The sequence below is a fragment of the Sander vitreus genome, chromosome 9 (genome assembly GCF_031162955.1).
Source record: "Sander vitreus isolate 19-12246 chromosome 9, sanVit1, whole genome shotgun sequence".
Taxonomy (NCBI): Eukaryota; Metazoa; Chordata; class Actinopteri; order Perciformes; family Percidae; genus Sander; species Sander vitreus.
In genome coordinates this window covers 11,161,320-11,187,644 of record NC_135863.1, presented here as the reverse complement: position 1 = coordinate 11,187,644, position 26,325 = coordinate 11,161,320, and the positions used below count along the sequence as shown (strand labels likewise).

Below are 26,325 nucleotides of genomic sequence, written 5' to 3'. Positions count from 1 at the left end.
CATTTTCTGCTGCTGTCATACTTGAGTCAAGGGACACAGAGGAGACATTAAATTGTTAATATTTTATTAAGGTAAACAGTTTACACAAATACTAAAAAAATATGAATTATATTGATTGTCTATGTTGCAATAACAACATGATGTAACATAATAAATGCATATGTTTCAGAAGTAATTGGTTTAATTTGAGCTGGAATACAGAAACAGCTGGAGCTCATCTGTATTCATTTAGAAGTCATTGTCGCTCTCCTCCAGCAGAGGGGGTCTCATGCCCCCCTTTGAGGGGCGAGCACCCCTGGACACTGGGCCCTCCAGACTGTTGTCCTCCAAATCCTTGCCCTCCTCCTCTTCGCCTTCATCATCATCCTCATCATCCTCATCCACATCAATCTCGCTGTCTTCAGTCTGAAACAGCAGGCAGGGACAAATAATAATTTCAACAACTGCAAAAAGATCAGAGTTTTCAGAGTCTAGTCAAATGATTCCTGGACAGTTCTTCAACACACAATGTGGAACTACAACAGGGATGGACATATTTTCATTCTAACTAAACACGGAACCATGTAATGTCTCAAAAAAACTTCAATCAGACAGATCTAATCACTGAATCACCTCTTTGGCTGTAATGAAAACATGCCCAGTCCAGAACTGATTTTACTACAGGGACCAGTTAAACCATTTACCTAATTAAAAGGAAAAATCCATTTCAAACACTAACACTGTTACAAACATCTGCACCAACATTCAAAAACTATACAGACCAACATGCATTACGGAAGAAACAGAAATAGAAATTTCTATATCGATGTGAATCATCAACATAATGTATATCAGCAGAGCAATAATTTCTCTCTCTCCAGTTACTCTTTCTTCCTCTTTATCGCTCAACAACACTAACACAGGTGGTGAGGTTTATACTGTATGTATGCTTCAGTAGTGGTACGATGCAAATAATGGTCAATGTGTTCTCTGTGAGAGATAGACACTGGCCAAAACCATTGCAGCAGGTTTGCAAGCTCTGGGCGTACCTGTCCTTCACCTTGTTACCTGTATGAACACCTCTGACATGGGCTATGCCAGGAAACCGACGAGGAACAGTCCCTACTGCGTCAGAGAATTTGAGAATGGATTTTTCCTTTAAATACACAGAGGAACAAGGAGCGAACTGGATCCTGGTCCTGCACAAACCTTTCCTTCCTGTTGTTTTTTAGCACGGGGGATTGACCTTCTGGAAACAGCTAAAGAGAGCTTTTAAAATGTGTGTGAGAATGAGAAATGTGAAGGAGAAAAATTAATGAGAAAAATAAGATACAGAACAGAGTACAAAATGGAAACCTAAAAGGATGTGAACCTGATCAAAGGTGGTTCACAGGATACCTAAAAAATTATAAACAGGTAAACAGCATGTCATTCTGCAGAAAGACAGACAGCACAGAGAGTGCCACCTAGGGCTACTGGCAGTGAAATCAGCAAAAAAATTCAAAAATTGTAACACACAAAATGATAAGATGCTTGCTACTTCAGGCTTAATTTAAGAAGAAAAAAAGAAGGCATCTTGTATTGATGTTGCTATGACAGTACTAACCTCATCACTATCACCACCCTGCATGTTCCCGATGAATCGAGCTCTTCTTCCTATGGTGCAAACAGAGGCAACACAGGTTATGTTAAGTTTGATGATAAGTTTTAACGGATTAGCATTTTGTTACGACAGCGTCTTGAGTAGCACTTTGTTGATGCTTGCTGGCTATGTCTGTGTACCTGCCATGATGCCGTTTTGTGTGGGCCGCGGCTTAGAAGGTCGACTCTCGTCCATGTCGCTGTCTGAACCTTCGTCCTCTGGAACGTCCATGTCAGAATCCTCATCTTTCACTGCAGAAAACATACTTTATGAAACAAGTGTGTGAGATCATAAAAGGGGTCAATATTATGCGACTATTGCTTTGCTTTCACAGTGTGTGATTGGTTGTCTCACAGGAACTCCTCGTCAGGTCCCTCTCCTCCTCCTCCTCCCTCAATACATGCTGCATCATCCTCATTATGTTCTCAGCCTCCTGCAGTGGAAAGAAAAGGACAGACATATAGAGCCAGCATAAAGAGGGTCAATGAGAGAGGAGGAGCGTACATTTGCACAAACCTTCATACATCTGTAAAATCCAATATCCAAGCCCTTTCAGTCTTAATGTCTCTATTCTCCTGCACCCACTGAATTCAGAGTACGAGTAACTCCCATTCATGTTTGTGAACAGTATGTCTTACTTCTCATCATCACAGGCCAGTAAATTATATTTTTACATAGAAAGGAAAGATGCTCGTTTAAGCAAGTTCAAAACATGAGAAGAATAAATTAGTCCCTCCTGATGGAAAAAATGGGAAAAGACTAAGGTGTTGGTAAGTAAAGTTCTTCCATTCACAGGAAAGCTGACTTGTTTCCATATTTTTTTTTACATTTTTGTGTGTGCTTTTTAAACCAATGTTTGCAAAGCGATGCAGGCCTCTGGGTTATGGTGAGCATTACAGAGACAAAGTTGCAATATGCTCTAAGCAAAAGTATGTGTTAGTTATATACACAAGCAGTTCCATAGGAAACCCTTTTATAAAACATTTAAGGATCACTGTTCTATGTATCATACACACACACCTCAAACCTCTCCTGCTCCAGCCTATGGTATTCATCCAGCTGAGACTCCAGGAAGCAGAGGTTCCTGAACTTCTCCACAAAGGTTTCATATTGCTTTTGCAGATCTTCCTCAATCTTCTCATATTCATCCATGAAAGCCGGCCTTAAAAAAAAATAGGAGACAAACAAGCACTTACAGAAGAGGTGAGGACAGACATTCCAACTTGTCAGTCAAGGTTTTGTTTAAAGATTTGGTGTAAGTCGCAGAAAGAAAACCTTAAGACGGCTCGATGCTTAGACATAGCACAACTATTTCAAGAAAGACTCAACTCAAAATCAAGGTGACTCACATTTACTCTGAGCATTGTTTTAATTTCCTTCGTCATTTTGCCTTTAGTCTGCTACCTGTCAGGTTGTGAACTGACCTGACACTCTGCAGTGTCTGGAGCCTTTTCCGATTCCTCTCCAGCTCCTGCTTCTTCTTTTCTATCTTAGCGTCCAGACTGGTTTCATCAGAAACGACGTTGCTCAGCATGTCTTTCGTCTCCTCCACACTTTGCTTGACATCAACACATAAGGCATGGTGGCAGATTCAGTGCCATTTCATAGATTCAAAACGGGTACTATGTGCATTTGTATGAGGATTGTCAGGATGAATACACACCAAAACCTCCTTGATGGCAGCTCTCAGGGCCTTTTCAGTCTCATTGATCTCCAGAGGTCTAGCAATAGCCGCAGTTCTCATTTCCTGTGGGAAAACAAAGACAGCAGAATAACTTCCTGCATCACCTGAATCAATGCCACTAATGTCTTTTTAAATAGACTGCATTACAACTGTAGAGCTGTTATCATATGAGAGCAGCCATTTTGGTTTACTACACAAACACAAAGCCACATCTTGCTACCCGCCCCATCAGCACTCACAGTGGAATAGCTCAGGGTTAAAAAGTAACTTGATGGCAAATGGTAATTTTAGGTCAAATTGGTGTTAAAAACAGAAGTTCCTTTAAGAAAATACCAATAAGGATGGAATTATTCTATTTACAGTACATATTAGTAAATGTCTTTTCAGACTAAGATATTACCATGTTTCCTCAAATGCACTGATATCACTGTATACAATTGGCCTTCAAACTGCTAAACATTCTATCCAGTCTGGGTCTAGTCTATGAAGAGACCAGGATTGTGAGGACTCAAGATCAAGGTAAATGGAAACCAGTATGTGTGTCTGTTAATATCTGTGTTTTCCCTCACCCTTAAATCCACTTCTTTTCCCAGTAAATCATAGAGAGATGCTCCTTTAGATGTGACCTCGGATGCCAGCTGCCGAGCTGCTTTAAGATCTGAAACCTAAAGTGAAGACCGAGTGAGACTTAATCAGCAACACAGTTTTCTCTTCCACGTAGGATGTGATAAAAAAAAAAAATATCAATAAAGAAGGGAGAGAGCAAATAGAAAATAAAATAGAAAGGAGAAAAAATACTAATTACATCGAAGTTTTATACAAAGGAAAAACCCAAAGATATTAAATAGTATGGGTTGTTAAGTCAAACATATGCTATTGACTACAGGTACACTGTTTTAACCTGAGAGCCGACATCAATAACATAACAAGGTGTTTAAATTGCATCTCACCTTTGAGCTGAGGTCGAACTTGAACTTGCTGTTGTCCTCCTCGATTAGATCTCCCAGGGCCATCTGCTTGGTCTTCATAGCACTGTACAGCACTGAAGTAATCTTCAGCATCTCTTTTACTGCGTAGCCATCGGCCTGGTAAAGACGCTTGGTGTTCACCTTGATGTGAGCCTTAGTTGCCTGCAACCATGTGAGACACTGGTTAAGACAGACTGAGCAGGCATTCAATAGTGAAGAGTAATCTGTACATTCTTTATATATTTAAAAAAAAAAAAAGAAGAAGACGTCACCATAAACTGGGCCACGGCCTTGATGAAGAATATTCTGTCTGACTCTGTATCTACATCAGTTGGGATGTCCATCTGAGGCTCATATCTACATGTAAAAGGAGAAAGAGATGAATAGGGAGCAAAAGACAAAGAGCTAAATATATCACAGTATCCTCCATTACATACTTGATGTCAATACATAGTTTTGACTGATTTAAGTAAAAAAAGACATCTGATCCAAACCAGGCAGCGGGCATAAGTTAGTTAATGCTTCCAGTTGGTAAACATATTAACTACACTGAACTGAAAAGGGACCCTTTCCCCTTCCTAGGAAGTTCCACATATTGCAAAGTACAACTTTATAGTGTGCAAAAAATGTATTGGGAAAATGAATATTAAGTGGTTAGGCCTATTTATTGATTGATCAGTAGGTGGTGTTAAATAAAACATCACAGATTTATGGATTGGACTTTTTTAAACTTGAAGAATGTGGAATTTTTTTAAGCATACCTCTTTACGAGCCATATTAGGATTTCTGCAACTAAAGTGAAATTTGGTGTTCTGAAGTTCTCCATTGATATCAACCGAGGATAGCCCAGGGCTCTCATCATTTCTGTGAAATCTGCCAAATGAAATGCAACTCCAATTACAATGAACATAGACACATAACAAAGATAGAAAGGGATATAGCTAATGTTAATGACATACAATCACTTACTTCTTAAGTCTCGGAAGGACATTTTGACCTGCCAGCGCTGTACAGCAGAATATGCACTGCTTCCTCCTCTAGCAGCAAAGGAGAGAGGATGTATTTACAGACAACCAAGCTAATGCACATCGATTTTTCTCGGTCGAAGATAAGGATCGAGGGCGTCGTAGTGATGCTGACCAGTCATATGTAGTTAACGTTAACTACTATAGCAGAGTCTAGATTATGGCTATGCGAAAGCTAACTAGTTAGCAAAAAAGCTAGCTAGCTAACGCTTGATGTCGGTTAGCGGAAGGTCAGCCTGTAACAAGTGATGATTTGTCCAAACTGCCTAATTAACGGTTAGCAAATGCAGCATATCGCGTTTACGGGCTGATAGTGGCTTTGTTACCTTTCGTTGTTGTAGCTATCTGAGCTAGGTGTTCATTCGCCTCCACCGTAGATGGTCTCTATGGAAACCGATACTTGTCCTACGGAAGCTCAACGTGGCTAAAAAGATTAAGGAGGACCTTTTGATTACAGTGGCATCAGGAACATCTGCATATTGTTTCTGATGATGATTTGATGACTTAATGGATTCCCCTAACATGCACAACGTTTACACTGTGTTGGGGCATGCTTTTTGTTGTTCCTCTTGGTTATGAATAAATACAGTTAAAAATATATGTGGCTATTTAGTTGTTGTAAAGCCACTTCCCAAAGTAGCCAAACATACAGTAATGATTTATAGAATGTATAGAAATGATAGAAATAGGGAAATCGTATGAATTTGGACAGCATGACCTAAAGATTAATATCTGTGGTTTTAGATTAAACGTATATAGGTAAAAAGAAATAAGTAGTGATGGAAGAAGTAGGCTATTTTTATTTTATTTAAAAGTAGCAATACCACAGTGTTATATACTCTGTTAAGTTAAAGTCCTGTATTATTGTTTAATCCATAAAAATACATCACAATTTATTAGTTAACTATTTGTATGCATAATCTGTCTATGCAAAGTGTAACAAATGATGTCATTAATATGAAATAAACAATACAGTAACAAATATATAGGCTACAAAATACATTTTTAAAATTAAGAAAAAAGAGGCTGAATGGTTTAGTGCAGCATGTGCAAAAATGTTTAGGGATGTGCAAAAAGTTTAGGATTTATAGTGTCTGCAATGGGCAGGTAGTCCAGGATGCAGGTTAATGCAAAGTGTATGTCTAGGGCGGTTAAGAGTCAATGTCAGTGGGGTGCGGGGCCTTGTAAATAAGGCTTTTGTGGCATGAGGTTTTGGTCCTGATGGACCGCAGCCTCCCCCAGAGGTTCAAAAGGTTTGTGTCTGGGGTAAGAGGGATCGGCTACAATCTTTCCTACTACCTGCCTCAGGGTCCTGGAGGTGTACAGGTCATGATGGGAGTATTTGCTCCTTAAGTAACATAAATACTCAAGTAAAGTAAAAGTAGCCTACCTCAAAATTGTACTTAAGTAGGCCTACAGTATAGGCCTAATTGTACAGGCCTACTTGAGTAGGGTAGAGTAAATGTACAGTTATATCCCAACACTGCTTAAAATATACTGTAGGCCTACTTTTACTCAGGTAACATTTTGCATGCAGGACTTTTACTTAATGGAGTATTTTTTAAATTCTGGTATTGCTACCTTTTACTGTGTAAAGTGATATTGAATACCTTTCTACTACTTTCTTCCACTGGCAAAGAGCTGCAGTGGTGCAGTAATATCAGTGGCCACAGGGAGGTGACACCGCTCTCAGTCTGCGCCACAGAAGTCTTTCATATCTATGGGCTGCACTCCTGACGCAGAGCATGATGGAGCAAACTGGTGAGCCTCCTCATAACAACAACAACGCGACTGGAAATGAACCCCCTGCCTGCGGCCTCCACAGTAAACGCCTCAAAGAGCTGGAGAATGCCGCCCTGCAAACCACTTTAATATCACGAATGGAGGCGGAAACTGGGGCGGACGCCGGGAGCTGGACGGAGCAGCAGTCCGACGAGCAGTCCTCCCCGAACGGCTTGTCCTTGAACCACCGGTCGGCCCCTCCGCAGCTCTGCGCGGACACCGAGGCGGAGGAAGTGGATTCGGGTGTAAATGTCGCCAAGGAGCGGGTCGAAGAGGAAAGGACCCTGACGGACCATTTAAACAAACGGCTGCTCTCCTCGTTTCTGGAGAAGCTTAATGAAAGGGACCTGGCGCTTCCCGGTGTTCAGCGCCTGGACTGTGCTGTAGCGGACGAGGACTCTAACAGGGCCGCAGATGAGTGGTGAAGCACGGGGCTGAAGAAAAACAGCAGCCGCAACATGGATGTCGTTGAGGGATGCAGGACCAATGTGCACGGAAGCACAATCCCACAACATTAAAGAAAGACTTTCAGTTAGGCCTACAAATTTATTCTGGAAGATGGAGTGTTTGGAAATGTTATGCTTACTTTTGTATAGTGAGAATGGGTAAACAATTAAGGAAATGCAATAAATATCCGTCATGCGATATGAAGTGCTTTTGTACTTATTGGTTACATAGCTCTGGCAGCCATAATGGATGTGTGGCAGCCATGTATGTGCATGCATCTGAATTTTGAAGTGACATGTAATCGTCAGCAGGTGTCACTATAGCTACACCAAAATCCACTTTAATACAGCACAATACCCTTAATGCCTGGATATAATCAAGATAGTTTTAAAATAAATGGTCAAAACCATTTAAACAAATAAAAAAAACTATACCCCTCCACATAGGTAACCATCTTTTCACCTTTTAGAAAGCTTACATGAACAAGTATTTAAATTTAAAAATACACTTAAAGTTGAAATTATACACTTTTGATAACATACTCATAAAAGTACAAGCATATGAAAATGCTACATATTAACAGTAATATGACGTGTTACTCTTCTTCCATGTTTAGAACACTTACCGATTTGATGTACCATACTGTATTTTTGGTCTTATATGCAAAAAAATTCCATAGTTAAAATCTGTAAATTATAAACTGAAAAAACAAAGTTTCATTATATAACACTGGAATGTGAAGGATGCAGAAGCAACCATTAGGTAATTGTCAAATGTGGTATTAATTTAGACTTAAATCATCATGTACATATACACGTTACCCTCTTTAAAGGCAAACTGAAATTTATATTTAAAAAATATGATTTTGTCTATAGAACCTACTTTTTATAACAAACCTGAACCAGCACTTAACAGTTATCTTGATGATCTGTCTACCTGTGGAGGCGTCCCTGAAGCATCCACAGGCCTTTGAAGAGTCAAAGAGTGAAGTTTTGACTATCATTATCTCAGTAGTCACCACTTTCTTACTAGACACGCTCACAGGAAATGGTTTATGACCCAGTGCATTCATACAATTGACAGCCATTTCCAGCATACTGAGGACTTCATGCATGAATGTAGTCACAGACATGTAATGTGGAATATATTGTATTTATTGTTTTCATAAAAGTTGTGCATTAAGCATGTACTGTAAAACCTACTTAAACAAATAGTAAAAGTGATAAAAACTTCTAATACTACTGTCAGTTGTACTAGGGAGTATCTGCTACAATGTTACAGTTCATGAAACAAGAGTTGAATTACTGTTAATGCACACAGTTTACCTCAGGCCACCTGTCACATTACCACTGTTTGGAGTCCGAAAACTTTAGGAATTAAGAGTTGAGGTTAAACGGGGGGAAAATGGACTAGTGACAAAAATGCTTATTGCCAGTGGAGAGGAAAAGCCACTGTCATTGCTTTTTGGAATAAAAAAAAGTTCAGTCGTCCAACACCTTAACTCTTAGTGGTGATTAATTATTGCCAACATCTGTTGGTTCTTCTACTTAATTTGTGTCTTCTTTATGCAGGTCTCTCAAAGGCACAAGCGGTGGTTTATCTTTCGCCTTGAGTACCTGCAAAAAAGACCAAGATTCTGGCTTTAAAACAATAAGAAATACTTATATAGTTACTCTGACACACAGCCTATACTAAACAATAATACCCAGGTGCACACTCACTGAACATTATATTGATTGTGACTGTAGTAGTTGTAGGGTAAAGCCTTCTAGAGTTGTTGTGGATGTGGTGCTATATACACTTATCTACCATATCTGTCATGCGTTATATTTATAATGTAAGTATGCTTGCAACTGTGAACTGCATGCGTTTATAAGCAAGTAATAATTAATTCATTAATTTCTTTACCTGGTTATTGCTATTCTGACTCATAGGTGGCGCATCCCAGCATGCATTGTGCATAAGACAGGGAAACTTTCTGGACATTGTTCCGGTCTTAAAGGGAACCTATTATGCTTTTCTGTATTTTCTGTCATATCTATAATGTTACAATGTCAGATTTTCATGTTAAACGTGACCAAAGCTTCAAATAATGAGGTAAACGTATTTCAGAGAAAGCCCCGTGAGCAAAAACCATAGATTTCCCAATGTTCTGGACGCTACACTTTCAATGTTTTTTCTACTCTTGGCTCTGTGTCACATAACTCTGAGCTGGGTTGCTATGATTGGTCATCTGCTCCAGGCAGGCTACTGAAGCGGGGTTTTTTTTTGGCTAACGCACAGTCTTTACTGCCTCAAGTACTGTAGATACTTGCGCCATAGAAGCTTTAATCTTGGCTATCAATGTTGTTTATTTCTCCCCAATTTCGTTTCACATTACTGCTGGAACATCAGGGGGCGTGTTTCCGACTTTGACCTTGGAAATTCCGACCTCCGAGTACAAATGAAACGCACTAGAAGCCACCAACTGTATGGAGACAGCAACAACAGGAACGTTGATACGGAAAGCTGACCAATCAGAGCAGATTGGGCTTTTTTCGGGAGAGACAGGCGCTCCAACAGACAGTCTTATACAGAGGGTGAATACAGGTGCAGCAGCCATGGGCAGTATGAGAACAATTAAAGCATGTAAACATGTTTTAGTAGAAACACAAAATACAAGTATGAATCTGAATATGCTATATAATAGGTCCCCTTTAAAACAAACACAGTAAGTCAACACACCAGTGTCAGTACAGAATGAGATATTAATAATAATACAGTTTAACAGTTTTAGCAGGGATTCATTTTGTTGTGCAATTTACAAAATTGATACATAACTTTTTCAGAACAAAACCCTTCATTAAGAGTCTCAGGTGAAAGCATGTACACTCCATTCAAAAAATGTGAACCCATAAGGTCACAGTCCAGTTTATTAAGTAGCCCAAGATAATACATAGATAATCTCCCATATTCATTAAGATGTCTGATTCATCCTGTTCTACTATAAATGTTTCTACATTCTGTAGGTGTATCTACACTAATAAAACAACAGGCGCATAAGCTTGTGATATAGGACTGTACTTACTCTGCACTCTGATGGGACTTCTACTTGCTTTTTGTTTAGATCCCACCATAACAAACCCTCTTTAATATGATGCCTCTTTGTTGGTCCTGCGTGTAGAGAGAAACAACAATGTAATGTAATGCAATTCATCAAAACAAATAACAACAGACGCAAATGACAACAGAGTTGAATCATACAAAATGGAGGAACATTAGAAGCTTGTGTTGGATGTAGGTTGGTAAATCTAAATTCCTGGCAACTCAGTGTAGTTTATTAAAAGCAGTTCTGAATAATTTGTCATCGTGTGACCTATGACATAATTGTATCGTGTGACATAATTTGTCATCTTCTTACCTGTTGCATAGCTCACTATCAGCCCAACTAGCACAACTGAACTAGTCGCCATGGCACCAAAGTAGAGGTAGGACATGGAGTACAAGTGAAGCAGGCCCCTAGTTTTAGAAAAGAAAGGGTTCATTAAAATAATTTTATTATGTATATATTCTTTGACTTTGTCTGTTGTTTTACTACTCTACATTATTAATCACCACATTCATTAAGGAATTAATTTATCATTTATATTTGTATTCCTTTTAGTACAAATAAATTGCGAGTATAGATGCTGATCTCCATCTTTAACCGATGTAAACCACATGGGGGAGAAAGGCGTTATTATGGACGCAACTTTGAGGCAAGGCCCGCCCTTCAATAGCATTCACACACTACTATTGGCCAGGCGTCCATGCTAACGCAAGGTAACGTAACGATTTGTTCAGGTCCTATCCCCTGACCAATCAGCTATCCTAACCTTAACCACTCGAGGTCAATGCCTAACCCCAACCAATCGAGCTGCTTCGTAGGGCGGGACTTGCCTAGAAGTTACGTGGGATCCATAATAACGCAGGAGAAAGCCATCAATGCAGGCTTTGTTGAACTCACTGACCCTGGGTCATTGGGATGAAGCGGGGGGGAGATGGAGGGTTGGTCCTGGTGGGGGCTGCTGTTCAGGGTGACGTTGCTGGGTCCACACTCGCCTGCATAGCTGGGCAGGACACCCATGGTATCCTCACTGGGTGGGTAAAGAGTTGAACCAACAGCCAGCCACAGAGAGACACAGAAGCCCACTAAGATTCCTGAGAACGCCCCCTGAAAGACCAAGTACGACTTTAAACAGAAGACATGGTGGAATTTAAGGCAAACTGGATGCAACACATCAGTTGGTCTTGGTCGGTGCTAATTCTTTGAGGTTGGGTCTGTAAGCAAATGTTTACATAACATACTTTGGAAGAGTTTTGTTGCAAAATGAGACATTTCACATGGAAAGGTAAGACCTGTCCTTATATAATGATCAACTTTTTATAAAAAAAAAAAAACAACCTTGATAATCTCACAACACACCTAACATAAAATGATATAAATCAGTACCACCTAACATCAGTGAAAGCAGTCATGAAATTACTTCTTGATGTTGATAACAGACTGCTGAGGAAAGACCGAAAGACTAAAAAACTGTCTCGTTAACGGGACAATATGCAGAAACAGCTCTACTAAAAGTTTTCTCACAAGAAGGACGTGGAAAGTGCAAAGCTTTCAAGATAGATAGAAGCACTGTTTTGGCCTTCTTATGCAATGTCCACATGATGGGAGATCATTTATGAAGGGAGAGGGGGCTGTTAACATCAATTGTTAAGTTGGATTTAAAGCTGAAGCTCTGACAGAATGAATCCCATAAGATCCTTTCTATAATTTATGTGATATATCATGCAAGAAGTTTTGTGTCTGAAAAAAAGGAAACCAAAGTTTCCAAAACTTATAAGACATTCTTCTAAGGCTCAAGATTCTTCAATCCAAAGCTACTGGCTTTTACCACACTTAAGGATTTAAGGAATGTCCATATTTCTTATAGGTTTTCCTGAACAAGTTAGTCAACAAATGAACTACGGTGAACAACACAGAAAAAAATCACCCACCAGCCTGTTTGTTGCTGGAACAAACATTCCCAAAATGAATACGCCCAGTAATGGACCGCTGACCACACCCATGACAGTGAACGAACCCTGAATAGAGAAGACAAAGGCAGCTTTGGAAAAGCAATCAAACACATCACTAAGACTTTATTACAGAATACAAAGTAAATCTTGTACTTGAACTAGTTCAGTTCAGAACCATTTCTAATTTACTATTATAGTCATAAATGGATTAAATAACATTTAGGTATTATACCTGAAGAACTCCCCAGTCCAGGAAGGAGGAGAGAGCAGCCATGGTGATACAACCAACACCGTACAAGAACGCTAAAAGAGAAAAGAGATTAAAAGTTCCAAAAGTTCTCAAATATAACAACAGGAAGTGGTATCCATCCATCTGCTGGGCCGATGTAAAATATGAAATGTGATGAAATGATGATATAATGATGATATAATATGATTTGTACTCCAAAAAGTAATGGTGCTAGTATAAATCAAATTAGTTTTCTGCCTTATACCATGATTGTCTGTTTGTTTTAAAAGAAAAGTGGTTATAAGAATTCATACAAGAGTAAAACAACTTAATTAAGTGGATGTTTTTGTTGAGAATTGACCTACACAGTCCTTTGGAAACAAGTATCAATTTCTTCTGGGTCATGTGGCGCAGGTGAGGTCGCAGCAGATCCTCCATTGTTACTGCAGCCATTGCATTGATACTTGTGGAGGCTGTGCTGTGAAAAAGACGTGGTCAACAGTTATTCCACATCAGCAGCTTGAAACTACACAAAGTATTACTTTAAAAGTTCTAAAGAAAAATACATTTATCTTGGTAATTACTAAATACAGGTATTAAATCATGATACTGTACCAAAAATAGAGCCAATAAGACTTCCACTAGAGGCTGCTAAATTATAGAAAATTCCAAACTCTACACATTGTGGCTATAATGGGCTGGAATTTGTTCCCTGCAGTGGTAGAATACTTACTCATATTGTTTGTTTAAGTAAAAGTACCAACTCAAAAGTATAAAAATATACTCTATTACAAGTCACAGTCCTTCATTCAAAATCCCACTTCAGAAAAGTACTTGTTCAACAAGTAATGGAGTACAAAGTAAAATATTTCCCTCTGAGTAGAAGTAGGAAGTTGCATAAATTATATATAATTAAGTAAATGTTCTTATTCCAAATACCTCAGAGTCCCGCTGTATGCACAGGCAAGGAAAAGACCTGAAAATCCAGGGTGATCTCGGAATATTTCCAACACAAAGTACGGCATATACTTCATCAGACAAAAGAGAGAGAGAGAGAGAGAGAGAGAGAGAGAGAGGCAATGAAGAAATAAATATCTGTGTTGGAAAAATAAATTATTTCCACTTGTTTTTTATTGAATAAAATCTGATTCATTCTGTAAATTAGTTGAGTCACCAACCAATAAAAGTAACTTTTTTTTAATCCTGTTTACAATCTATAAAATACACTTCAGCCCAGTCAGACTTCATAACCGGGCAGTGGTGGCCTAAAGGTTAAAGAAGCGAGCATGGGCCCGTAGGTTGCCGGTTCAATCGCCAGAGCAGCAGAATAAAATCTGGATGGGGAAACTGAAAGAGCAGTGCTTGTCCCTCCCTTATTATCACCACTGAGGTGCCCTTTAGTAAGGCCCTTAACCCCAACTGCTCCAGTGGAGCTGCTCAGTGGCCAGCAGATTATACTGTGGTTGTACTGGGCAGCTTCCAGGTATGAATGTGTGAATGTGACAGGTCGTCGTTGTAAATGAGAATTTGTTCTCAATTGACTTGCCTGGATAAATAAAGGTTAAAAATAAAAAACTTAAAATTATGGATGATGGAGAATTTGGCAAAGAAACCCCTAAAATTACAGATGTTTCTCTTTTAACAGCTTTAAAAACCCAGTGTCATTTGAACCCGACACAGCATCATGCTCTTGTCATGGATCACTATGAGTGTCTTGGGTACCAGATCGGGGACAGAAATCCTCCCAGACTTCAGTGGATCACAGTTGATGTAATAAGCAAACATGACGATGCCGCAGGTTGCTGCACTGCTCACAATGACACACAGACCCACTTGGTTCACAAACAGCGCCCTGCAATCAAAAGCAAACATCATTATAGTGATCCAGGATTGGTTAAAAGAAATACAAACAAGCCAGAGCATTTTTCCCCTATCCCAGAATAGATATGCAGTGTAGCCAGAGCATACTCTGGTGCTGACACAGCGCTGTGGAGATAGGTCTGGCAATGCGAGACTAGGGCTGTGCATGCGTGATTGATTAGAGTCTTGGTCTGTTGTGCCGTGGTTATTTCACTTGTCATGACACCTATGCATGTCTCTTTAGAAACCTGTAGGTCACAGATGCTACATTGTTGTTTTTCTACAATTTATAAACTCAACCTAAATTCAATTCACAAAAGCTTTTAAATTGCTGTTCAAAACAACTGATACAGTAGATCTTTATTTGAATGACAAACAGGTCTCCACTCACCATTTGGCGTCTCTTTCTGTTCTGCAGGAGATGTAGCGCTGGACTTGAGCTTGGTTTACCCCGTACATGGACAGCCAAACCAATGCACCTCCGACAGAAAGGCTCCAGAAGGTATAGCGCTGCCGCGGGTCAATACCAAAACTGGTTGGAAATATTACAAACAAATCAGTGACACTCCACTCTTCACAGCCTCTTTCCATTACAACACATAGAGTTTAAGTTCAAGTATAGTGTGACAAAAAACGGGGTCCACTTACTAGCTTTTTCCAGAGCTTTTGACAGCATCTCTTGGATGCAAATACTCTTTGAGCAGAGATGGGGGTTACAATTTCCCCCCATATACAACCACCTGAAATCTTTTGCTCAGTTGTCATCTTAGGAATTAATCATGGGCCTTCTTGGTGACAAATCAGCAAACTCCATCCACCAAGGAAGACTGCGAGATGTGGTTAAAAGCTCAAGAAAAGGTGCACCTGGGTAGTTCATCTGGTTGAGCGTGCGCCCCATGTACAGAGGCTCAGCCCTTCCGCAGCGCCTGTGGGTTCGATTCCAACCTGCAGCACTTTGCTGCATGTCATTCCCCCTCTCTCTTCCCTTTCATGTCTTCAGCTTTCTGAAGACATGAACAAAGGACATTCTGAACAAAGGCCCAAAAAATAATCTCTAAAAACTCAAGAAAAAGCTAGTAAGTGGACCTTGAGTTAGTTTGTTTCCCAGGTCAAGAATAAACTTTTTCAGTTGTTCCGGGATGGAAAAACTTGAGAATGAACAATACCAGTAGTAAAAAATAGTATTTTAATTTTCAATTTTTACATATCAGCCTGATATAATTTTAAATTGATGCATCATCATTCAAAATATACTTGATACTATTGCAGAGAAACTGTAGTAGACTCTGATAACATTCTATGGTGTGAGCATCTTATTGTGCACAGTAATGTGTGGTTATCCAGATATGTATGTGTTAAAATGGAAGGGGGAAATAACTGTTTTTACTCATTAAAATTAATGCGTGATCCATTTTTGGCAATCTCCAGCACAACTGCAGGACCACCAACCAGAACTGTGCCGCGGATGAAAATGGCCACAAAGCCGGACAACATGACAACAATCTGGAACACATCAGTCCAGATCACAGCTTTGATGCCACCCTGTTACAGACAGATGATTGTAGAGACAGACAGGAAAACACACCATAACATCGGAGACTTTTACAAAGAAAAAACATGTATTAATTAAAGGTAAGATGTATTCTTCACTTACACTGTTTCACTTGTTTCATTGTCTACATAGAAGTCTGGGTGTTAAGAACTTGAAGGAGATGTTTAAAAACCGGTTTGCCTGATTTGGTCCTTTCAGCAGGGAGGGGATGGGCACTCCTAACGTGTAGGTAAGATAGTTCTGCAGTGAATGATCTATAATATCTATTTTATATTACCTGGGGTGCCTAGTGTTGTGGGTGCACATATATGTATAAATAGTAATGTCAGCAGTAACTGATCTATGTAAATGTAATGGTATTTCTCAGGATCCAGAGTGTTAATGTTGCTCTTTCAGTTAAGCTCACCCTACAATCACCTGTGTAGGTGGTAGGTTCCAATGAAGTGAGGCTGAGAGGTTAAAAGTACCTTCAGGGTGCTTGGCTGGTTGTTCTTGGGGTGCAGACAGCTGAAATAATCTTATGATGATGATTTATAAAGCTATGATAAGATCAGTTTTCGATTATGGGTGTCTTGCATACAGATCAGCAGCAATAAGTTAGATGTGGTTCAGTCTAGGGCTTTGAGGTTATGTACTAGGGCATTCTGGATGATACCGATCCCGGCGCTTTTAGTGGAGGCAGGGAAGGTTCTACTGAGGCTGCGACGTACAAAATTACAAACATTAAATTAAAGCTCTAAGTGAGTTGGGAATTAAAAATATTTTCCTTAAAAACTTTGATGTATGATGGTCCTAATCTAAAAGAAAGAGCATTGGAACTAATTAATTTCCTGAAAACCACAGACCTATTGGAAAATACAGTATAGTTCCAAGAGGATCTTTGATGTAAGCTAGATACGAAGAAAGATACGAAGAAAGTGCCTTCTGTTTGTTATTTTGCCTCAGTTTAATATAGTTTTTTTTGTGTATTTCCATGGTTTCATTGTGTGCCCTTTGTCTGAGTATGTTTTTTTTTTGTACATATCCAGCTTCCTGTCGGCTTCTTAAAAATCCCTTTGTAAAAGTTTCGGTCCCCCCACCACTTCATCGGCCTTTGCATGAGGTGGTGGTGGAAAGATAGGAAAGGGGGGAGAGAGGTGATAACATGCAGCAAAGGGCAATGAGGGCAGCCTACTGTACATGGAGCGCACTCACAATTTTCATTTCCCTTCAGTACTCCGTCTGGGATTGCGGTATATTCTTGGGTTTTCTCCGGTCAAATATTTGTATGTCCAATCAGCGAACAGAGGGAGTGGCTGAGAACGATGACGTTGAGGACGTGCACTAGAAAGATGCGAGCGAAGCCATTCAGTCCGTTGTGGCAGCAATGTTGCCGAATATCCAGAAGTTAAAGCCCGAGCAAGAACAATCTTTGCTGAGTTGTGTTGGTGGCCATGATGTCGTGGCCCTCCTCCCCACGAGGTTCAGGAAAAGTTTGATTTCCAGCTCGCTCCGTTAGTGGTGAAGGAGTTGGCTAAGGCTAACGCTAGCGATGCTAATGCTAAATATAAGCCGATAGTTGTTGTCGGTCTCCCCTCTTGTTGCACATGCGCATGACATACATCACGACCAAACGTTAGCGATTGGTCATGGCAGATCCAGAGTGGCTCTGGGCAGATCCAATAGTTTTAAACTTCAACAGAGTACCCGCCTTCAAGGAAGTTAACACTTGTCAATGGAGAGAGGCCAGACTCTCTGTACAAATAAAATGTACGAGAGTATGGTAGGACCAGGCTAAGAGGTCACCCCATTTTTGGCCTGTTTTGACAGCTCTATATCACATATTGGATTGATCAGATGAGATGAAGATGAACAATCAGAAGAGTTGAATTGGCCAAAAAAAGGCCAACAAGGGTCGATTAGTGTAGACTGTCCTCCCCCCGGAAAACGCCCACATAAGTTGTTTGTTCTAAACGTAACTAATTAGTGTTGGTGCCTAAACATAACCCAGTAGATTTTGTGCCTAAACCTAACCACACTGTGACCATTTCACAAAGTTAATGACGTGTTTAAAACTGCAACTGTTACATTCTCTGAAAAGGTTGTATTTCCACCCAGCACTAGAGGTGCTAATTTGAAACGCTCCTGTGGGTTGTATTAGAGGGTAGGAATAAGGAGGACTTGTTGACTAGTGGCGACGGTGCAGGACTCACGGCCCAACTATGCCAATGATCTCCCTGGTGTGTCAGCAGCTTTAGAAGTCACGGTAGCATTGACCATACTGCTGGCATGCACTGCTAAATCTTTAATGGGTAGAGTGACAAAATCACTGCAAACGTGAAGCCTGTTTTAAAAGCATTGGGACTCCTGCCATTATGCATTTCTGGATGTACATTTAAATCTTGACAGAAATCAGAAGAGTCTGTTTAAGAGTGTCTCCCCTAAGGGCCATGCAGCTTTGATGAGATGGAAAGAAATATTTCCTTACCAGTGTGGTGTACAGGGTGCAAATGGTCCCAGTAGAAAACAGAGATACCCACATATTGAGTCCAGTAGCTAAAAAAACAACCCACAGTATTAATGTGTTAACATGGAATATCGCCTAATTTACCACCTTATTCTTAAACTATAGAACACGACTAGTCATTAACAGTGTTTTAACAGCATTCACCACACTCTAATGACTCTGAATAGTTTTGATCACATATTTCAATTGACATCACAATGTGTGATGTCAAAAGCCCCAACTGGAAAAGTTTGGCAAGTATAAACCGTTCTCCCTGCAGCAATTCTAAAAATAAAATTGTTTATTTTAACTTTCTTTATAGAATATGTAAACCATTTAGATGAAGCTGTAATGAGGTTAAACTTTTGTGTGGTTGTTTGCTAAGCATGTATACCAACCTGAAAGTACATTACTGCCAGCAAGCTAATTATATAGTCCCAAAGAAGAGTGTGATGTTTACTTAATATATTGTAGGTACCAAGCAGAAAGTGCCTTTTAAGATGATAATAATTAGATGCATTGTTGCAACTGGTAAAGGTGGAGCTAATTTCAATTACTTTAAATACTGACGGGTAGCTTAATCCATGAAAATACATCACAATTTATTAGTTGATTATATTTTGTATTAATAATCTGACTTTGCAAAGTGTAACTAAAGCTTTAAAAACATATGTGGTGGAGTGAAAAGCACAATATTTGCGTAAAGAATGCGGTGGATCTGTTCCCACAGATTTACCTTACCAGGTCTTAGATGTTATTCTCATACGTGTGATGAAGTTGTGAATTTAGGGAGAAAATCATGTATTACTTTGTATTTGTGAATGATGGACCAAACATCAGAGTTGTGGAAATTATAACCGAAATGCCAAATTAATGAAAACATCCAATTAATGCATACAGACTATAGGGCTGGGTATTGTTCAAAAATTGTCAATACCGTTACTGTGACTTCGAACCTGGTTCATGAAAAATACTTTTTTTAATGCCAATTTTATAAAATCCATTTTAACAAAAAGAAAATGACAACATTGCCCATTATGGTACACATTTTTCAGCTCTTTTGCACTTTCACACTGTAGTTAAGCCTCTCAAAATACACCAACACACACTCGTGAGCCCCCGTCTCTGTGCATAACAGAGTTTTTTCTGCATGCTTTTACAACTTGTAGACAGCCAATCAATCACAAGCATTATTAGATCTTGGGAAAAGCATTCTGCATGCTTATTGGCTCACTGATGCTGAGGTAATTTACTCCTTAGGTATTGAAATTTGATATTGAATGACAAGGTATTTTTTAATACTCGGTCATCTCTCCTACCTTGGTTGAGGATCAAGGCAGGTGCGTAGATGACAATTCCTGTGTAAAGCAGCTGGGGAAAATGAAACAAGGAATTTAGCAAACACAGTGACATAAAGTTTTACAGGTGATGCTTGGTTTGTGAATCTGAGCCAAAGCAAATATTAGCACAATAATTGTTCTCTCAATGTGACACCCTCTTGAAAAACACTGAATAAAACATTGACTTGGATCAGAGAACATCTTGTTTTACCGTTGCCACCAGAAACTGGACACTCCCCAACAGCTGCATCCCTCTGCCAAATCTCATCTTCAGATACTGTGACAGGCAGATGGCTAGAGTTACAATACAGCAGAGTATCTCTGCACACATCCCTCATCCTTCCTCACCTCTTATATTCATCCCACACATTAGACCCACAGGTGCATTTCAACATTGTGACAGAGAAATCCTGACCCTCTTTCTACGCTATGATTGGCTAGAAATACTTACTCTTACCTTGAGTATTTTAATGCTTAATTATTTTGTGTTCAGTAAGTTAAGTTTAAACCCTCAAATCAAACTGTTGTCTCTTATAATTCTCCTGAGAAGTCTGCTTTTTATATAGTTTGGTCCAAAAACCTTTAACCACTACCATCAAATTCTAACATTATATGTCTAACTCTTTAGATCTTTGCAAACAGGTCACATGAAACTGAAATACATATTTTTCACTAGTACACATTGTTAACATGATGCTCCTGTCAATAACGACAATAACTGGAAGGTCATTGTGACCTGATTGGTGCTGGTGATGCCCAGTCGAAAGAAAACTGGCAGGAAGAGGTAAGCTGTCAGCAGGGAGTTGATGCTTTGTCCGAGGCACATGTAGAGGAATTTAAAGCCATAGCGAGAAGCCTCAGCGGGAACACCTATAACCTGGACTGCTGACATAAAACTGGCACAGAGCGACAGCCCAACAGGCACTGCCGACATGCTCCGACCCCCGGTGAAGAAGTCATCAGCAGTGGCTCCCCCTGGCCTCTTCTTCAGGGCATGGAAGAGTCCGATGGCCATAGAAACGGACAACATGGCAGCAAAGACTGCGTAGTCGGCTAGAACGAAGCCTGCAAACTGCTCTTCCATTATCTTTATTTGATGCCCTCTGCCTTGTAGATTGGTTGATCTGTCAGTGTGAATCAGAATCAATTAGTGACCATAAAATGGCATATATGTTTTTGAAGAGGGATCATTCATGTAGTCATGAATTATTTGGTGCGTTTTGTTCTATGGTGCTTTATTGTATTAGTATGTGTCTTGTATTGGGTTTTTTTGTATTTTCTTATTGAGTTTTGTGTGTTTAAAGGCCCATCTAGGGATGGCCATTGCAAATTGGCTTAGGCTACAAATGGTGTGTAGCATTGGTTTACATTCATGTCCCTATACAAACAAAACAAAAAAAAAAGTGATAACCGTAGAATTGACAGTTAGTGGTAAAAAGCAAAAGAGGGGTATCACTGCATGTAGTCTTGCTTTGCCAGACCCTCCTCCAAAGCGCGCTGGAGAAGGGTCTGGCTACTCCACATAGCATTCGGGGATGGGAGGAAAACGTGCTCTGGTTTATTGGCATTTCTTTAAACCAATCCCAATTGTCTTGGGCGGCGCTAAGCACCGGGAAAAGCCGCGATGCCACTGCAAAATAGCCTCGGAAGGATGTTGTTTTGGTGGAACGTGTACGTTTAAATGTTGTTTTAGTCGTGCAATAGAAAGCCCAGATTGGACAGATAGTCTAGCTAGCTGTCTGGATTTACCCTGCAAAGATCTGAGAAGAGATAAGTCATAGTCCTCATAAATCGGCCGGAGTTTAAAATACCAACACAAAGGAAGCCCAAGGCAACGGATATCCAGCCTAAATGAGTGAAATCCGGCGGATTTTTTGTCGGCAACAGAGCAATCCCGGGAGTGGAACGTCATGGATATAGATTTCACTGCATGTAACACTTTTTAATATTATTACTGGGGATTTTACTACTTTGAGTAGTAGTGTAAAAGAATAACATTACATAATTGTTAATTAATGTAATTTAGTGTCTGTTCCTGTGGCTCAGAAGGAAAAGGGGGTTGTTCACTAATTCAACAAGGTTGGCTGTTTGATTCCCCGTCCTCCTCTCCACATGTCAAAGTGTAATACACTGAATCCCAAAGTGCTCCTGATGTTCAGGCCGGAACCTCCATGCATCGGTGTGTGAATGAGAGGTAAATTGCTATAGATGTATTCCATTTACCACATAGACATTGTAACTTAAATTTATCCTGTTAATTTTTCTTGTAAAGAAGAAAAAAAAAGATTTATAATTACTTTGTTTTTCTAATTCTCAATATATTTTTCTAAGCGTAACCAAAGGTTGTGTGTTTTGCACTTAATAGGGGGGCAAGCTATACTATGTAAGTATGCTCCTACCACAATATCCTTTCAATTAGCCTAAGTAAATTAATTTTAGGTGATATTATTGTGAATACTCTATAATATGTAGCCTATGTACTCTGAATATGACACATGTATAAAGGTTATAACCTCTATAAATGTGTCATATTCAGAGTACATTGGATTAAGAGTACTGCAGCTAAAATGTTACATATCACATTCTTAGAGTTTTTAAAGTTGCAGTAAATAAGAAAGACAAGTTGAAAGTTACATGCTACTGAAGATAAATCTGCAATTTTTTTTCTAATCAGAAAGTTGAATTAAAATTTCAAAAGACTCACCACTTCAGTCCCGTTGCTTCCACTGGAATGTGCTGACAGTCTTCCTCACTCCTCAGCAGCTGCTTCGCCTTGAAACACCTTCTTTACTATGTGCGTAAGACGTGCGCACACCGTGAAAGTTCCCTTGGGAGTTTGTCAGGGAGTTTGCATAGTTGGGTGTTTACAGTGTATGACCAAAAGGAAAATGATGTTCAAGTGTCTCATTTTGAGGAGCGCAGGGGACTACTGGAGCCTCCTTTCTGCAGCACATGACCCCAGTGTGTGTGTGTGTGTGTGTGTGTGTGTGTGTGTGTGTGTGTGTGTGTGTGTGTGTGTGTGTGTGTGTGTGGTGTGTGAGGAAGATAGAAAATGGAGGTATTCAGTTTACTATCAGAAAACTAAGAAAAGATTCAAATATTCACATTTAAAGCTTTAGTGCGTAACGTTTTGATATTAATGAACATCTGTTACATTCAAGCCATTGCCAAAAGAGTTGCTACAAAGCTAATTAAGACTATCTAGCTCCACACAACTCTCTGTATTTCTGAAGTGGTGGGGACACAATTAAGTATAAAGACGTATATAGAAGTATACATGGGTTATTGCACTGTTATTGTCTGTAGTAATGGTAGTAAAACAAACAGTAAAACAAACAAAAATAAAAATGCTATGTAAACCTCTGTTAACGCACTAACCCTCCTGATACGTGATAGATACCTGATACTTAAGGGGTAGATAATGGGGAATTTGCACCACAAATAGCACTGTGCTTTACTGCTTTGATGGATGCTCAATTCTAGCACCTTTTTGGGGGGATATTAACTGTATAAATAAAAAAATATAACTAAATTATTTATGCAGTGTAGGTGCTTATTTCAGCCCTCAGTTGCATCTGCAGTCTTCTCTCAGTAAAGCCCCAACAAGCTCCAGCAAAATGATAAGGCAGCATCATGTATGTGGCCTATTAGGCCAAACAAGTGAGATGAGATGATATGATAGGTACCATGTCGTATTCAGTATGCAAACACAAGCAAAAACTATAGTATGCCAAAAATACCTGGATGTTGTACTGTTGTGGAAAAAATGGATCGGACCAGTCTTCATCGCCTACTAGGTCCAACAATGACACTTGTTCCCGTGTCTTGCTTGCTACCTGCTGGTTAAAGTGAAGGGGGTTATAGTGCATTCCATTTACCTCGGAAGTCGGAAGCCGGAGCTGGGAATGACGTCACACCCAAGTTGAACGCGTTCCATTTACAAGTCAGATTTTTTTTATGGTGGGTAGGCTCTAGCCAGGTTAGCCATTGTTAGTAATACCAGTTGATAATGCATAATGCTATTTTTTGTGATAATATGTGATAATGCTATTTACATGTCCACAGATAGAAGTTGGACAGGATTGTGAGACACAAATAAGTCAGTACAGCTTTCACAACTGTTGGATGCACTGGGCATCCATGTTGGAATTTGAGCTTGGGGTACTGCAAGGTTGTCCGAGTTCCGATCTCGGAAATCCGAGGTCAGGGGGCATGTTTCCGACTTTGACCTCGGAAAATCCGACTTCCGAGTACAAATAGAACATACTATTAGCCACGGGGCTAGCAACAGCACAGGCTCACTAATTTAAGGTGGGCTGACCTTTAAGGTGGACCAGCTATTCTATTTTAGTGACAAGCCACTCCTCCAAGTTTTGCTTTAGTGATCTCTCTCTCTCGACAACCACTAAAATCTATGCATAATTGCACATTGACGTCACCAATATGCAAATAAGTGTATGATGTGATTTGCACCTAAGCACTCTAAAAACCCAGGGAAAACCCTGTCTAAATACCTGCAAAAGTAATGACATTACCATCATGCTAACATGCTACATTACACCTGCTAAACATCAGTATGTTAACATTTAGCTTAATGCGCCACTGTGTGGTACAGCCTCACAGAGGTGCTAGCATGGCTGTAGTGCGGTGCAAAAATTTCAAGCCTGAATTGGTGACATATTTTTAGGGTAAAAAAGTATTTAAATGTCCACAGAAACATCTCAATCTACTCCTGCATCATAATCAACTCATCCACTGTCACGATACTCAACGCCCCACAAACAATCTAAATATGTTGCTTCCATGCAGGGGTGTAGCACAAAATCTTGGGCCTTGTAGAAAGGCATTATCTATGGGCCCCTCCCCACATCCACAGCTATTCATTCTAGCATCTTTTTGGGCCCTCCTCACATGAGGGCCCTGGGTACTCATTCCCCTTTCCACCCCCGAAGTCCGACACCCCTGCTTCCATGTTGCGTCACTCTCTTCAAAAATCTAAATCTGTGCCGGAAGCTGAGTAATTAGCCAAATTCTAGCTAAACAATTACTCTTTGAATCACACTGAGCAGATAGACAAAGGAGAAGTTGATTAAACTGCAGAAGAAGTTAGAAAAGTGTATAGCCTATAGACATTGGTTTTAATGTCTGATTAAGACTGTGGATGGTGTGTCAGTAAAGGTTTACCAAAACTATCATTTAATGTGTACCTTGAAATTTACAAATATATAAAAACTGAAGAAAAAAATCTGTAATTAATGGAACATTAAAATGTTTGCAGTTTAGACTAGGTTACTGCTAACAGCTACAACAGGAAACTGCTAAAACCCTCAGTGCTGAACAGGGAAACCGCAGTTGTCAGCTGGTTCTCTTTTCTGTGTCATGTCAGATGAGTACATTTCTGCACTGAACTGCATTTGCTTTCACTAGATTTGCATTAAATGAATGTCTTCCCTCATGACAGCAGTCATTGAATGTACCATAATAGCAGGGCCACATCTGGGGAAGTAGATTAAAAAAAAAAAATTTAATTAAACTCATCACACAGTTTAATTTCACATCTCCACCACAAGCAGAAAACATAAATCTGCTAAATTTGCTAAGTTCCGCATAATTTTGTTCTGGATCATCGCTGAAAACTGTTCTGCAGATTCCATTTGGGCTTGCATATCAGCACTGGTGACAGTTTTACTGAAGGTTATTGATTCAATGCAGGAGTCTTTAACTGTGGGAGATTGCATTTTTAGGATTTTAAGACTTTTTTGAGAGATTTTGGTCTAATTGGATTTGTGGCTTCATAGAAAAATGTGCTAATTGTGACTCTGCTTGCTGCCTTATGTGTTTTAATATAGCGGATACCTCTCTTACTTTACTTCAATTTGTTGTTTTTTCTGTCATTCCCCCCAAATCATGTCTATGAATTTATTTGAACTCAGCACCTGGATATGAAAGATATGTACGTGTGCGCAGGGGCATTTCTAGGAATTGAAGACATTCAGAGCAGATCACAAAAATGGCGTTTGGCTTGCCCAGCTTGTTGATAGCCAGTGTATGTTCATTTCAGCTGCCCAGTTTGTAGATGTTAGTTAGATGGCACAAACATTTGGCCTAATCACTACTGGCCTGGCAACTCAAAGGCAAAGAAAATTTTGAGCATTAAACACTTCATTTTGTGCAAACTCGTGAATTTTTCTGCACCTATTTCTACCTTTTTCTGCATCCATTTATGCCCCATGTGCTCACTTCAATCGACAGTGCAAACCAGTGTTATTATCACCACAAACTGTGCAGGGACCTA

General features: G+C 39.7%; 2 protein-coding genes across 4 annotated transcripts; both read right to left on the bottom strand.

The window, feature by feature from the left end:
- Positions 1–47: 47 nt before the first annotated feature.
- On the bottom strand, positions 48–5,697 carry cluap1 (clusterin associated protein 1). Of its 2 annotated transcripts, XM_078258746.1 has the most exons (13): positions 5,625–5,697; positions 5,243–5,308; positions 5,035–5,146; positions 4,546–4,630; positions 4,256–4,435; positions 3,875–3,970; positions 3,285–3,368; positions 3,046–3,179; positions 2,642–2,783; positions 1,976–2,054; positions 1,762–1,872; positions 1,586–1,635; positions 48–405 (listed from the first exon to the last, which is right to left on the bottom strand). In XM_078258746.1, exons 2-13 carry the CDS (start codon positions 5,262–5,264, stop codon positions 229–231), a joined length of 1,272 nt encoding a protein of 423 aa, XP_078114872.1. In that variant the 5' UTR covers positions 5,265–5,308; positions 5,625–5,697; the 3' UTR covers positions 48–228. The 2 variants fall into 2 exon arrangements, with proteins under 2 accessions (XP_078114872.1, XP_078114873.1); XM_078258747.1 differs by lacking the exon at positions 5,625–5,697 and having other exon boundaries at positions 5,233–5,310.
- A 2,966-nt stretch (positions 5,698–8,663) lies between these two features.
- On the bottom strand, positions 8,664–23,029 carry slc5a5 (solute carrier family 5 member 5). 2 transcript variants are annotated; one of them, XM_078258745.1, is made up of 16 exons: positions 22,735–23,029; positions 20,767–21,154; positions 20,242–20,307; positions 20,010–20,061; positions 18,673–18,740; positions 16,041–16,156; positions 15,045–15,185; positions 14,516–14,645; positions 13,733–13,821; positions 13,159–13,271; positions 12,797–12,867; positions 12,544–12,630; positions 11,517–11,719; positions 10,928–11,025; positions 10,595–10,680; positions 8,664–9,143 (listed from the first exon to the last, which is right to left on the bottom strand). In XM_078258745.1, the coding sequence occupies exons 2-16, from the start codon at positions 21,112–21,114 to the stop codon at positions 9,075–9,077; spliced, it is 1,737 nt and encodes a 578-aa protein (XP_078114871.1). In that variant the 5' UTR covers positions 21,115–21,154; positions 22,735–23,029; the 3' UTR covers positions 8,664–9,074. The 2 variants fall into 2 exon arrangements, with proteins under 2 accessions (XP_078114871.1, XP_078114870.1); XM_078258744.1 differs by having other exon boundaries at positions 16,041–16,195; positions 22,735–23,027.
- Positions 23,030–26,325: the final 3,296 nt, after the last annotated feature.

Coding starts and splice junctions, on each gene's coding strand:
- cluap1 (XM_078258746.1), bottom strand. CDS start 5,264: ATGTCCTTCCGAGACTTAAGAA. Junction 3,180..3,284: donor CTGCCATCAAGGAGGTTTTG/GTGTGTATTCAT, acceptor GTTGATGTCAAG/CAAAGTGTGGAGGAGACGAA. Junction 2,055..2,641: donor TGGAGCAGGAGAGGTTTGAG/GTGTGTGTGTAT, acceptor TTTCCACTGCAG/GAGGCTGAGAACATAATGAG.
- slc5a5 (XM_078258744.1), bottom strand. CDS start 21,114: ATGGAAGAGCAGTTTGCAGGCTTCGTTCTAGCCGACTACGCAGTCTTT. Junction 13,272..13,732: donor GCATACAGCGGGACTCTGAG/GTATTTGGAATA, acceptor TCTTTTTCACAG/CACAGCCTCCACAAGTATCA. Junction 9,144..10,594: donor AAGTCCCATCAGAGTGCAGA/GTAAGTACAGTC, acceptor TCTTTTTTGCAG/GTACTCAAGGCGAAAGATAA.